At 45.2% G+C, this 14,903-nt stretch overlaps 1 protein-coding gene across 3 annotated transcripts in view; it reads left to right on the top strand.

Moving 5' to 3' along the window:
• dis3l2 (DIS3 like 3'-5' exoribonuclease 2) overlaps positions 1 to 14,903 on the top strand; it is a 413,639-nt gene that overhangs the window by 275,496 nt on the left and 123,240 nt on the right. For all 3 annotated transcript variants that reach the window (XM_038817596.1, XM_038817597.1, XM_038817598.1), the window contains one exon: positions 2,358 to 2,437. In XM_038817596.1, coding sequence (XP_038673524.1) covers positions 2,358 to 2,437 — 80 coding nt within the window. The remainder of the gene's footprint in view (positions 1 to 2,357; positions 2,438 to 14,903) is intronic.

Here is a 14,903-nt window from a genome sequence, read left to right as displayed (position 1 = left end):
CTTCTTTCACAGTCAATTTCATTCCCCTTTATCTTTGCTGAGAGGCCTAAAAGCATTGAACTGCATTGTTAACATTCAATCTCACAGTCCATTACCTTTTACAAGTCTCTTGATTGATAGATCCCGGCTATTTCAAAAGAGGATTAACTTTGTTTTTAAAGCTCTTCATTACCCATTAACTCTGAAGTGCTTCCTCATTTGTGCAGCTGGGTTTGAAGGGGCAGGACGGTGGCATAGTGATTAGCTCTGCTGCCTCAACGCCAGGGACCAGGGTTCAGTTCCAGCCTTGGGTCACTATCTGTGTGGAGTTTTCACTTTCTCTCCATGTCTGCATGGGTTTCCGCCGGGTCCCCTGGTTTCCTCCCATAGTCCAAAGATGTGCATGTGTTAGGTGGATTGGCCGTGTTAAAATTTCCCATTAGTGTCCAAAGTTGTTTAGCTTGGGTGTTACGGGGATGGGCTGGGGATCAGGCCTTGGTGAGAGTGCTCTTTTGGAGGATTAGTGCAGACTCTGAGCTTCCTGCACTGTAAGGATTCTATGAAGATTCTATGATTCTAATTGCAGTTTTTTTAAGAGGCTGTATTTCGAGAAAGACCGGGTCCTCTGTCTGTGTGCTAACTGTGAAAAATGCACTTCAAAGGTTTCCAATACATCAAAGGGGACACTCTCACCTTCTTCTGCCATATCTTTGAACTTGACTTTATGGGAGAGACATCTAGGGTTCCCACACATCAGAGGGAAGCCTTTTAACTATAACTTGACTTGCTGAAAGACAGTTTAATAATTTCCAACGCTACAGAGAGAACACCTACAGCATAGCCCTCATCCTGGAAAAGTCCATCAACCTGAGCCCCTCCAGCATAGCCCAATCTCCCAACCCCCATCTCCCCTGAAGCCTCCCCCCTCCCCCAGCATTCTGGTGGTTAGTGCAGAGGGTACTCGCCCCCTTGCCCTCTCGGAGTCCAAATTCACACCCGCGAGACTTCCATCTGGGGGTGGGGTGGGTGAATCCTAAGAAGTTGGTGAATCAGGCTTCTTGTCTAATAATGACATTCAAATGAATGTCAATGAGTAGATTGCATGTGTGGGCGAGAGTTGGCTGGGAGACTCAACAGGTTTTACGCCAGTGAGAATCCCATTTTGGCACTCAAGCCCAATTCAACGGGCCATTGCGATTCCTGCCTTTGGCCAGCGGACCTGGAGAATCGCCCCTGTATTTACCCTAATTTGGTAGGCCTGCTATAAACTTAAAAACTATTTTTTGTCTCAATTTTTAATGCGTTATATAATGGAAAATCAGGTGATGGTTGGTAATTTTACTTACTCAGCAATTGACTCTCTTAGGAGAGAATTATAGGGTGGGATCCTCCGTCCCAGCAGCCAGCCAATGGGGTTTCCCATTGTGGCCACCCCCACTCCGTTGGGAAATCCACAGGCGTAATGCGCTGCCGGCAAAGCGGAGGATCCCGCCAACAGAAAATCCCACCTGTAGCTTTTGATGCATATAGAATCATGTTTTTTTTTAACATAAACAAGGTAGGTCGTAAGATGTACCTTGTTTCACTGTGGAGCGGTTTTTTCTTCATTTTCTTCTGATTCTAAGTCTACATCTAGGGCTTCTCAATTCAAATTGCAAATAACGTGCATAGTGTAATTTACTTGATTGTACAAAGAATGTTTAGTGAGTTCAGGCAAATAAATGCTTCAGCAGTTTAAAATTTGACGATAGATTGCCAACCATGTTTCCGTTTCATTTTTACATAATTTATTTGTATATGGACAATACAAAATTTGGTACAGCCTTTTCTTCGATAGTTGAGAAAAGATTCCCATCGATTCAACAATAATTTGTATTTATAGGAACATAGGAATGCCATTATGGCATTTAGCACCCCCCCCCCCCCCAAAAGGCCTTTTTAGGCGTTCAATGAGAGCAAGTCCGATCTATGACCCAACTCCAATATGGGCACCGTAAAGTTATCCAACGCTTTACAGGCGCAAAATCAGATAAAGAAATTAACACCAACTTAAAAGAGGAGACGTTTGTGCAGGTAACCAAAAGTTCAGTTCAGCTTTTAAGGAACGTCTTAAAGGAGGAGAGACAAATGGAGAGGATTTGGGGGGGGGAATTCCACAGCTGAATGGATGGGTGCCAGTGGTGGGAGCAAAGGAAGTCAGGTCTGCACAAGAGGCTAGAATTGGAGGAACATAGTTTTCAAATGGTTATAAGGCTGCAGGAGTTACAAAGAGAGAGGTGGGCAAGATCATGGATGGATTTGAATGCACACACAGTTGTGTTGTTTTTTTTAGTTTGATACATTAAACCAGTGCCATTGAATGTGTCCCTCTTTTACAGTCAAAGATTGCCTTTACCTTGGATAGCGAATTTGGAATGCCTCAAGGATGCTACATCTATGAGTACAAGGACAGCAATAAGTAAGTTGTCTTTTTTCAAAGTATTTCTAACAGCTTTTTATCATGTTTTAATCAAGTTTCATGTTTTGGATACTATTAACAAATAACAGGGGGTTAGAAATTGACATAAAATTGCACTGAATGAAAATGAAAATCGCTTATTGTCACGAATAGGCTTCAAATGAAGTTACTGTGAAAAGCCCCTAGTCGCCACATTCCGGCGCCTGTTCGGGGAGGCTGTTACGGGAATCGAACCGTGCTGCTGGCTTGCCTTGGTTTGCTTTCAAATCCAGCAATTAGCCCTGTGAGCTAAACAGCGTTATATGTCTTTGTGTAAACACGTCCGATTTTGCATTCGTCTCCATTCTGAGAATTTGTTTTAATGTGCTTATAACAAGTTGCAGTCATTGTGAGTTGTGAACATTTTGGTTCATTCTTCTGTGCTGCGACAGTTCAATTATTCTTTGACCTTTGATTTTTTTGCTCAATGCTAACATTTGGGGCAAGGAGGTACATTGCAGGACAGTTTTGAATGTTAACTTTGTCTCTCTAAATTACTCATCACAGCACAATCCAAGGTGCAAGTTAAAACACTGAGAGAAAGAGATGTAACAATAGATTGTTTGTCTGAGTTCCCTTCCAATGTGGACAAATAGCATAACATTTACACTGCGCTGTGATTCTCTCAGGTGCATTCTTGCACTTTGAGCCTCTCCATGAGGGATTAATGGTCGACTGTAACTTGCAAAGAAGACTCGAATTTTGGTACAAAAAATACATCTCTTTGCGGTGTTGAAATTTCCCATTCGCCTCACAAAAGTGGCTATTTGTTTTTCAGAGCAGATGAATTTAAACTACATGCAGGAAATTTACTAAGTAGTTTAAGCCATTTTTTGAAGGATTGTGTTGCAAGAATCCCACTTCACAGGGGTGGGGAAGAAGGGGGGGGAGGCTAAAACAAGAGAAATGATCATTGAGTACACTGACACTTGCTTTGGATACTGAAGAATTGTGACCCAATCCTGGAGTAGAAGGTGAATGTCTGCCCACTTCCCTTTCCTCCTCCCCATGACCTGATCCAGAAGTGTGCAATGCAACTAGTATATGCAATGTGTAGACACATTTGTTGTATTGAAGATCCTTGTGATGCTTGTAACCAAAACTTATCTATAAAGACGTTTAACATTTGGAAAATGTAAAAATAACTGCAATAAATGTGGTAAGATGAGAGAGCAGCTGCTATGTACAAAAATACAATTGAAATTTCTAACCATCACTTGACTAGTTCTGGCAACAATAACATGTTCCATTGTAGATGTTGCTAAGTTTTATAAAATGCCAAGACAGTGCAGCATACTGCTTTCACAATGGAAAATGCAATCCAGTGTTATTTCACACATATTGAAAAGTATTTTATATAAATATGTAGGTTCCAGTAAAATAATAATTCGAAAGGTGTGATGCTTGTTGCCACCTTGAATATAAAGCTTATCTCTTGCTATTTCTTATTTCAGTCTCTCTGAAAAATTAAAAAAACTAATCTGTGTAAATTCGAAAGAGGATTTGGAACTTTATTTGAAAATACATTGATTTCTGTATTTTCCTATAATGTTTAAAGCATGTCTGTGCATTTATTTTGTACTTGAAGGTGCCTGAAACAAATCCGTACACAGTACTTTGGATCATTGTGTTAATTGCTGTTTGAAAATTCTTCATGTTTAACATTAAACGTAATGCTAACCAGAGATAGACCATGGTAAACGGGTATCTATTTAAGTGATTGCCATTGCAAACATGATATTCCTGGGCATCATTATGCCAATCGTAGCTTCAATGAGAACTATGCATCTACATTAGAAAGTAAGGGAGATAGATACAGGTCCAGATTTTATGCAGATGATAATGGTGAGGTTAGCAGCGCTCACTGTTATACCATTATAACAGATTAAATCAGACAACAGCCTTTGGTGTTCAGCTAAATACAGAAATCCTGCTGTTGCTGTCATAAATTGCTCCCAGTTCCTCAGAATACACTGTATCAGTCCTTGCCCAGATGTACTGAAATCAATGCAACAGCATGAACTCGGAGTTAAAGGTGCCAGAAAAGTTTAGACATGCATTCAGGAATACACACATTTTTAATAGCATAATAAATTATAATTATTATCAAACAACCCCTCTAGCCATGAAAATTTTTATTTTATATGCATTCAGATTTTAATTATTGTTGGAGATTGTAGGAAAATAAATTTACTTTTTATTTTTCACATCTTTCAATCCCATTTTTAATTTCCTTTCTCCCTCATGCTCTGTACATGAGTTACATTGATTTAAAAATTCTAACTTACATTACCTAGTGTAGACCCTGCTTGTCTCGATGAGGATTCTTCAATCTGGTTGAGGAGACATGCTGTGCTTGCCATGCTCACACATGTCCCACATCAGAGGATGCCATGCTGTTTCAATCACCCGTTGACCAAAATTTGCCCCTCAAGAGCCATGTAAAATCTATTGGAAGCTGTAAGCATAATGAAGATTGAGTGCCATTCGTCCACTGTATCTGCAAAGTCCAGTACACCTTTAATCAGTCATATTTTCACAAAATCCTGCATTGGATATAGAACATAGAAAAATACAGCACAGAACAGGCCCTTTGGCCCACGATGTTGTGCCGAATTTTTGCCCTAGATTAAGAACCAAATTAACCTACATCCCATCATTCTACCGTAATCCATGTACCTATCCAATAGGCGCTTGAAGGTCCCTTATGTTTCCGACTCAACTACTTCCACAGGCAGTGCATTCCATGCCCCCACTACTCTCTGGGTAAAGAACCTACCTCTGACATCCCCCATTCACCATTCACCTTAAATTTATGTCCCCCTGTAATGGTTTGTTCCACCCGGGGAAAAAGTCTCTGACTGTCTACTCTATCTATTCCCCTGATCATCTTATAAACCTCTATCAAGTCGCTCCTCATCCTTCTCCGTTCTAATGAGAAAAGGCCTAGCACCCTCAACCTTTCCTCGTAAGACCTACTTTCCATTCCAGGCAACATCCTGGTAAATCTCCTTTGCACCTTTCCCAAAGCTTCCACATCCTTCCTAAAATGTGGCGACCAGAACTGCACACAGTACTCCAAATGTGGCCTTACATGGAGCCCACAAACCATACATCCTATTGATCATGCAATTCTGTTACCATGGGTGGCACAATGGTTAGCACTGCAGCCTCACAGCATCAGGGACCCAGGTTCAATTCCAGCTTTGGGTGACTGTCTATGTGGAGTCCAACAGTCCCACAGTCCAAAGATGTGCAGGTGTTAGGTGGATTGGCCATGCTAAATTTTTCCTTAGTGTCCAAAAGCTGGGGTTACAATGTTATGAGGATAGGGTGGGGGCGTAGGCTAAGATAGAGTGCTCTTTTGGAGGGTCGGTGCAAACCCGATGGGCTAAATGGCCTCCTTCTGCACTGTAGGGATTCTAAGATTTGTCGTGATGAATTGTTCGGTCAATTTCATTTCGATAATCACCTGACAAAATACAGTTTGAGACTCTGCCCACTAGCTGGCTTGATTGAGTGAGTTTCTGAAGTTTCACAGTTCTATCACTATTTTGTATAAAAAGTACCTATATTCATTAAATAAATGTTGGTAATGCCACAGACTAATTACTAGTCACATATCGATAAGTATAAATGAAGACAGAAATGTAATTGTGAATTTTGTATTTGAATATCTCCTTTCAGTTACACCAGAGATCTTATGTATGTGTATGTTATAACTAATTATGTTATTTATAAACTTGGATCATATTTTTTTCCAATCAGCCCATATGGATAACAACTCAAGAAAAGTATGGAAACTTTTTTTTAGAATGCAGGAAACGCAATTAAACTATCAAACTACAGGGAAAAATGTGTTGTACAGGAAATGTCTGATCAAGAGCATGGTTACTGACACTTAAATTCAGCACAAATATATAGAGTTCATATTTAGGTGATGTGAATGTATAACTCTGAAAGGCTAATCCCTGAAAGGGAATGGTGTGATGGGATTGAAGTCCATGTTTTACTATAATTGTTAATACGATTCAACTAGGACCAAAGCCATCACTCCCAGAAACGTTGTACTGTATTATTATAAGAGGTTTTATCCCCTACCCCAACCTGTCTTTCATACTGAACCAGATTGTTCACAACCTCACCATTTCATTTGACCCCAAGCTGAGATTCCAGCTCAAAAACTGCTCTACTGCATATTTCCACCTCCAAAACAACATCCAGCTCCAAAATATATCCACTTCCTCTCCTACTTCAGCCATTGGCTTGCTTAAATCCTCTGCCATGCATTTATCTCCAACAGACTTGACTATCCCGTTGTTTCCCTAATCAGCTGTTCACCTTCCATCACCTTCAGCTCATCCAAAACTCTTGTCCAGCTCCTGCTCACCCATGACCATGATCCTAAATGACCGACCTTGACTCCTGTTCCTCTAACACCAGTTAGAATCACAGAATCTTTACAGTGCAGAAGGAGGTGCAGTACACCCACTATGCTGATAGGGAGACAGTTCCAGTATTTTGACCCAGCGACAGTGAAGGAGTGGCGATATATTTCCAAGTTAGGGTGGTGAGTGACCTGGAGGGGGACTTCCAATGGTGAGGTTCCCAGGTATCTGCTACTCTTGCCCTTCTAGATGGTATTGGTCATGGGTTTGAAAGGTGCTGTCTAAGGACCTTGGTGAGTTACTGCAGTGCAGCTTGTAGTAGGTACACACAGCTGCCGCTGTTCGTCGTTGGTGGAGGATTTGAATGTTTGTGGAAGCAAGAGCATTCAAACGGGCTGCTTTGTCCTGGGTGGTGTCGAGCTTCTTGAGTGTTTGTTGGAGCTGCACTCATCCAGGCAAGTAGAGAGTATTGGGGCAGCACGGGAGCACAAGTGGATAGCACTGTGGCTTCACAGCGCCAGGGTCCCAGGTTTGATTCCCCACTGGGTCACTGTCTGTGCGGAGTCTGCACGTTCTCCCCGTGTCTGCGTGGGTTTCCTCCGGGTCCTCCGGTTTCTTCCCACAGTCCAAAGACGTGCAGGTTAGGTGGATTGGCCATGCTAAATTGCCCTGAGTAATCAAAAAGATTAGGAGGGGTTATTGGGTCACAGGGATAGGGTGGAAGTGAGGGCTTAAGTGGGTCAGTGTAGACTCGATGGGCCAAATGGCCTCCTTCTGCACTGTAAGTTCTATGTCTGTGTCACGAGTATTCCATTAATCTCCTGACTTGTAACTTGTGGGTGGTGAACAGTCTTTGAGGGGGGGTCAGGAGGTGAGCTACTCACCCTAGGATTCCTAGCCTTTGACCTGCCTTGGTAGCCACAGTATTAATATGGCTAGTCCAGTTCAGTTCCTGATCAATGGTAACCCCCAGGATGTTGATTGTGGGGGATTCAGCAATGGTAATGCCATTGAATGTCAAGCGGCGATGGTTAGATCCTCTCTTGTTGGGGATAATCATTGGCTGGCAGTTGTGTGGTGCGAATGGAACTTAATTAAGAAAAATCAGCTTGGATTCATTAAGGAAAAGTCATGTTTAACTAACTTGAGTTTTTTGAGGAAGTAACAAAGAAGATTGATGAGGGCAATGCTATTGATGTGGTGTATGGAAAAAAAAAAGTTTTGGAAAGGTTTATAAGAGATAGGATGTATAATCATCTGGAAAGGAATAATTTGATTAGAGATAGTTAACATGGTTTTGTGAAGGGTAGGTCGTGCCTCACAAACCTTATTGATATCTTTGAGAAGGTGACCAAACAGATGGATGAGGGTAAAGTAGTTGATGTGGTGTGTATGGATTTCAGTAAAGCTTTTGATAAGGTTCCCCACAGTAGGCTATTTGCAGAAAATACAGAGGCATGGGATTCAGGGTGATTTAGCAGTTTGGAGCAGAAATTGGCTAGTTGATCGAAGACAAAGGGTGGTGGTTGATGGAAAATGTTCTGACTGGTGTCCAGTTACTAGTGGTGTACCACAAGGATCTGTTTTGGGGCCGCTGCTGTTTGTCATTTTTATAAATGACCTGGAGGAGGGGGTAGAAGGATGGGTGAGTAAATTTGCAGATGACACTAAAGTCGGTGGAGTTGTGGACAGTGCAGAAGGATGTTACAAGTTATAGAGGGACATAGATAAGCTGCAGAGCTGGGCTGGCGGGTGGCAAATGGAGTTTAATGCAGAAAAGTGTGAGGTGATTCATTTTGGAAGGAATAACAGGAAGACAGAGTACTGGGCTAATGGTAAGATTCTTGGTAGTGTGGACGAGCAGAGAGATCTCGGTGTCCATGTCCATAGATCCCTGAAAGTTGCCACCCAGGTTGAGAGGGTTGTTAAGAAGACGTACGGTGTGTTAGCTTTTATTGATAGAGGAATTGAGTTTCGGAGCCATGAGGTCATGTTGCAGTTGTACAAAACTCTGGTGCGGCCTCATTTGGAGTATTGCGTGCAGTTCTGGTCGCCACATTATAGGAAGGATGTGGAAGCATTGAAAAGGGTACAGAGGAGATTTACATGGATGTATGGAGGGAAGATCATATGAGGAAAGGCTGAAGGACTTGAGGCTGTTTTTGTTAGTGAGAAGAAGGTTAAGAGGTGACTTAATTGAGGCATACAAGATGATCTGAGGATTAGATAGGGTGGACATTGAGAGCCTTTTTCCTCGGATGATAATGTCCAGCATGAGGGGACATTGCTTTAAATTGAGGGGAGATAGATATTGGACAGATGTAGATGTAGATGTAGATTCATTACTCAGAGTAGTAAGGGCGTGGAATGCCCTGCCTGCAACAGTTGTGGACTCGCCAACACTAAACGCATTCAAATGGTCATTGGATAGGCATATGGACGATAAGGGAATAGTGTAGAGGGACTTTAGAGGTGTTTCACAGGATGGCGCATCATCGAGGGCCGAAGGGCCTGTACTGCGCTGTAATGTTCTATGTTCTATATATGTGGTGTATTGATGTGGTGTATGTGGATTTTAAAAGGCATTTGATAGTGTCACACAACAGACTTTTGAGCAGAATTTTAGCTTGTGGGACAAAAAGGAAAGTAGGCACTTAGATAAAAAAAATAGGTTTGGAGCCGTGCATTGTGCTACCAGCACGGTAGCATTGTGGATAGCACAATTGCTTCACAGCTCCAGGGTCGCAGGTTTGATTCCAGTTGGGTCACTGTCTGTGCGGAGTCTGCACATCCTCCCCGTGTGTGCGTGGGTTTCCTCCGGGTGCTCCGGTTTCCTCCCACAGTCCCAAAGATGTGCAGGTTAGGTGGATTGGCCATGATAAATTGCCCTTCGTGTCCAAAATTGCCCTTAGTGTTGGGTGGGGTTACTGGGTTATGGGGATAGGGTGGAGGTGTTGACCTCGGGTAGGGTGCTCTTTCCAAGAGCCAGTGCAGACTCGATGGGCCGAGTGGCCTCCTTCTGCACTGTAAATTCTATGAAATAACTGTTTTTCAGATTGGAAGCATGTTTGTAGTGGTGTTCCCCAGGGCTCACTGTTGGGACCCTTGCTCTTCCTGAAATATATTAATAACCTAAACTATTTTGTGCAGTGCATGATTTCAAATTTGTGAACAACACAAAGATTTGAAACCTTGTCAGTTGTGATGAGCATAGTCTTGAACTTCGAAAGGACACAGATGTATTGGTGGATTGGCCAGACAATTAGCAGGTGAAGTTCAATATAGAGAACTTCGAGGTTATTCATTTTGGCAGAAGAATATGAAAATTAAGTATAAAGTAAAGGGAGAAACTCTAAAGGAGATGCAGGAACAAAGGGACCTCCATGTATTGGCACATGTCATTAAAGGTGGCAGGGCAATTTGAGAGGGCAGTTAATAAAAAAGCACAGTAGGACTTCCGGTGGCGACTATGAGGGAGTAAGTCGCACATTTGGTGGCTCTCGTTCCGGTCTGACTTTAAGATCTTTTTCCCTGACTTTTTTGAACTTTTGAGTGCTGGAGTGAAAAACAATAGCACTCTAGATCTGAATCCATACAGAGAAGTATGGACTTAAGGAGCAGAAGGGAGCGAAAACAGGCGAAGAAGGAGCTGAACAAAGGTGGTGTGGAAGCTCAAGTGGGAGGGAAGATGGCCGATGAACGGACCACGGAACGGACGGCGCAGACAGCACTGTTGAACAACATGCTGACAACATGCTGCTGGTCATGAAAGAGAGCTTTGCAGCACTGAAGCGGGATAATTTGGAACCACTCCAGAAAGTGGTGGAGCGACTTGACCAGAGGCTGGATGCTCAGGATAAGAAGGTCCAGGCACTGGAGAAGACAGCGGAAGAACAGGCGGATTTCCAAACGGTAGCGGATGTGGAAATTAGTAAGTTGAAGGAGCAGCAATGAAGGGTGATGGACAAGCTGGAGGACCTGGAAAACAGGTCTCGCCGGCAGAATCTGAGAATCATTGGGCTCCCAGAGGGGGCCGAGGGAGTGGATGCCACGGCATATGTGGCAGACATGCTGCAGAAGCTGGTGGGGGATGGTTTCTTCCCGCGTCTGTTGGAGCTGGACAGGGCACACAGAGTGCAGGTGAGGCAGCCACGAGGTGGGGGGGGGGGGGGGGGGGGGGGGGGGGGGTCAATGGTGGTCAGGTTCCTTAGGTTCATGGACAAGGAGCGGGTTCTACAGTGGGCCAAGAGCACGAGGCACGAGGAGCTGCTCATGGAACAACATTGTCCTGCGCTTCTACCAGGATCTGAGCTAGGAGGTGGGCAGAAGGAGGGCAGCCTATAGACAAATTAAAGAGATTCTGTTTAAAAAGAAGGTCAAGTTCGGGCTACTTTTCCGGCGCGGCTTTGGGTCACATACTGGGAACAGCAACATTATTTTGACGACCCGGAGGAAGCGATGGACTTCGCTAAGGGGCATGGACTGGTGCCGAACTGAGGACCCATGGACTCAAGTTAGAGTGTACTAAGGGATGTCTGCAGTTGTTCACAGATTGCCCTTCGTGTTTGGGGGGGGGGGGGGGGGGGGGGGGGGAGGGGGGGAGGCTGATCACCTGGAATGTTAGAGGATTAAACGGGCCGGTCAAGAGGACACGTGTGTTCGCGCACGTACGGGCTCTGAAAGCGGATGTAATGTTGCTGCAGGAGACGCATTTGAAAGTGGCGGACCAGATTAGATTACAGAAGGGCTGGGTTAGCCAGGTCTTCCATTCGGGGCTTGACGCTAAGACCAGAGGGGTCGCGATCATGATTAACAAAACGTTTGCGGGTATACTGGGGCCGGTGCTGGTTAGGCAAGGGACAATGGAGTGCTACCCCCGATGATGTAGCAAGCCACCATTTCGCTGATATTAAAACAGGATAAGGATCCGGAGGTCTGTGGGTCCTATAGGCCAATCTCCCTGATTAATGTAGATGCTAAACTGCTGGCCAAGATCCTGGCGTCCAGAATCGAAGACTGCGTACCGACGTGATTGTAGAGGAACAAACGGGGTTTGTTAAGTGCAGGCAGCTAGTAGCCAATCTAAGAAGGCTACTCAATGTGATTATGATGCCCCCGGAGGGCAGAGAGGTGGAGATAGTGGTGGCAATGGATGCCGAAAAGGTTTTTGACTGGATGGAGTGGGACTACTTATGAGAGGTGCTGGGATGGTTTGGGTTTGGAGAGGGCTTTGTAAACTTCTATATCAGGCTCCGGAGGCTAGTGTAAGGACAAACAGGATGACATCTGAGTATTTTAGACTACACCACGGGACAAGACAGGGATGCCCCCTCACTCCACTGCTGTTTGTGTTGGCCATAGAACCGCTGGCAATTGCTCTGAGAGCGGCAAGGGGATGGAAGGGAATGGTCAGGGGGGGATAGAACACAAGGTCTCGCTCACGCGGATGACCTGCTTTTGTATGTGTCAGATCCAGCGGCAGGGATGGACGGGATTATGGAAATCCTCGGGAAGTTTGGCCGGTTTTCGGGCTACAAGTTGATCATGGCAAAAAGCGAGATGTTTGTGGTGCAGGCGAGGGGTCAGGAGAATAGGCTGGGAGCTACCATTTAGGCTGCTTGGGGAAAGTTTTAGGTATCTAGGGATACAAGTGGCGCGCGACTGGGGTAAGATGCATAAATTGAACTTGTCCAGGCTGGTGGAGCAAATGAGGAGCGAGTTTTGGAGGTGGGATGCACTCCCGCTGTCACTAGCGGGGAGAGTACAAACGGTGAAGATGACGATCCTCCCGAGATTCCTGTTTATTTTTCAGTGCCTCCCTATTTTCATTCCGCGGTCCTTCTTTAAAAGAATCAATAAAATCATCCTGGGATTTGGGCAGGGAAATCCCTGCGGGTAAAGAGGTGGATGCTGGAACGGAACCGTAGCGAGGCGGGGCTGGCGTTGCCGAACCTCAGCAACTACTACTGGCCGGCTAACATAGCTATGATAAGGAAATGGATGGTGGGTACGGGGTCGGTTTGGGAGCGGGTGGAGGCTGCTTTGTGCAGGGGCATCAGCTTGGCAGCCCTGGTCACGGCTCCCCTGCCGCTCCCGACGGCCAGATATTTCACCAGCCATATAGTGGTGGCGGCTCTGCGGATTTGGGGCCAATGGAGGAAGCATGCGGGGGAAGTGGGAGCGTCGGTCTGGTCCCCAATATGTGACAACCACCGATTTGTCCCGGGGAAGATGGATGGCGGGTTTCGAGCGTGGCGGAGTGCGGGGGTGGGAAGGATGGGCAAATTGTTCCTGGAAGGGAGGAAAAGTTTGGGCTGGCGAGGGGGAATGACTTTCGGAACTTGCAGGTGCGGGATTTTGTACGTAGACAGGTCCCGTCCTTTCCATGCCTTACTCCAAGGGGGATCCAGGACAGGGTAATTTCCAGGGGTGAGGTAGGAGAGGGAGAGTCTCAGATATTTCTAAGGAGCTTATGGGAGCAGAGGACACAGGGACCGAGGAACTGAAACTTAAGTGGAGGAGGAGCTTGGTGGGGAGTTGGAGGGAGGCATATGGGCAGACGCTCTGAGGAGGGTAAATACAACCGCAACATGTGCCAGGCTCGGCCTGATTCAGTTCAAGGTGGTTCACTGGGTCCACATGACGGTGGCCCGGATGAGCACATTCTTTGGGCTGGAGGACAAGTGTGCTAGATGTGGGGGAGGGCCAGCGAACCATGTCCACATGTTCTGGGCGTGTCCACAACTCGGGGGATACTGGCAGGGATTTGCGGACATCATATCCCGGGAACTGAAAACAAGGGTGGCGATGAGTCCAGAGGTGGCGATTTTTGGGGTGTCGGAAGACCCGGGAGTACAGGAGGGGATAGAGGCCGATGTTGTGGCCTTTGCTTCCCTGATAGCCCGGCGACGAATACTGTTGGCCTGGAGGGACTCAAAGCCCCCAAAGACCGAAGTATGGCTGTCGGACATGGCAAGCTTTCTCGGCTTGGAAAAAAATCAAGTTCGCCTTACGAGGATCACTACCAGGGTTCGCCCGGAGGTGGCAACCATTCATCGACTTCTTCGCGGGGAACTAATCGTCAGCTGAGAGTGGGGGGGGGGGGGGGGGGGGGGGGTGTAGAATAGTGTAGAGTAGGGGGGAAGAATAGGCGGGTCTATCTGCGAGAGTGGTACTGTTACTTGCACTATGTTTTTTGTAATTGGTATCTGCACACTAATGTTTATTGTTACTGTTTACAATGCCAAAAATACCTCAATAAAATTGTCTGTTTAAAAAAAAAAGCACAGTATTCTAGGTTTTATTAATAGGGGCACAGAGTACAAGAGTAAGGAGGTCATTTTGAACTTGTATAAGACCGCATCTGGAGTACTGCATCCAGTTCTGAATGCCATACTTGAGGAAGTATGTGAAGACTGGAGACAGTACAGAGGTGATTAACAAAAATTATTCCAACTGTAGCTATGACGATAGATTGGAGAGATTAGGCTGATTTTCCTTGGAGAAAAGAAGGCCAAGAAGAGACCTGATAGAGGTATTCAAATCCTGAGGGGTTATAGACAGGGTAAATAGTGACAAAACTGTTCCCTCTCAAGAGTACAACAAGAACTAGCAGACACAGATTCAAAATAATGGGCAAAAGGAGTAGAAGTGATGTGAAGTACATTTTTTTCCACCCAGTGTGTGGTTGGAATCTGGAATGAACTTCCTGAGAGTGTGGAGGCAGGATTGACCAAGGTATTCAAAAGAGATTGAAATTGATGTTTGAAAATAATGAATATACACGGTTACATGGCTGGGCCCAGATAGAATTCTCTTTCAGAGAGCAACTGCAGACTTGGCAGGTTGAAAGAATAGCGGTTCAAGAACTCACCACCACCTTCTGAAGGGCAACTAGGGATGGGCAATAAATGCTGGCCTAACCAGCGATGCCCAGATTCCACAAATGAATAAAAGTCCCCGGGGCCGGATGGGATTTATCCTAGGATTCTCTGGGAAGCCAAGGAAGAGATTGCTGAGCATTTGGCTTTGATTTTTAG

Source organism: Scyliorhinus canicula, chromosome 13 (assembly GCF_902713615.1).
Source record: "Scyliorhinus canicula chromosome 13, sScyCan1.1, whole genome shotgun sequence".
Taxonomy (NCBI): domain Eukaryota; kingdom Metazoa; phylum Chordata; class Chondrichthyes; order Carcharhiniformes; family Scyliorhinidae; genus Scyliorhinus; species Scyliorhinus canicula.
The sequence above is the reverse complement of the archived record's forward strand: the minus strand, read 5'-3'. Positions and strand labels throughout refer to the sequence as shown.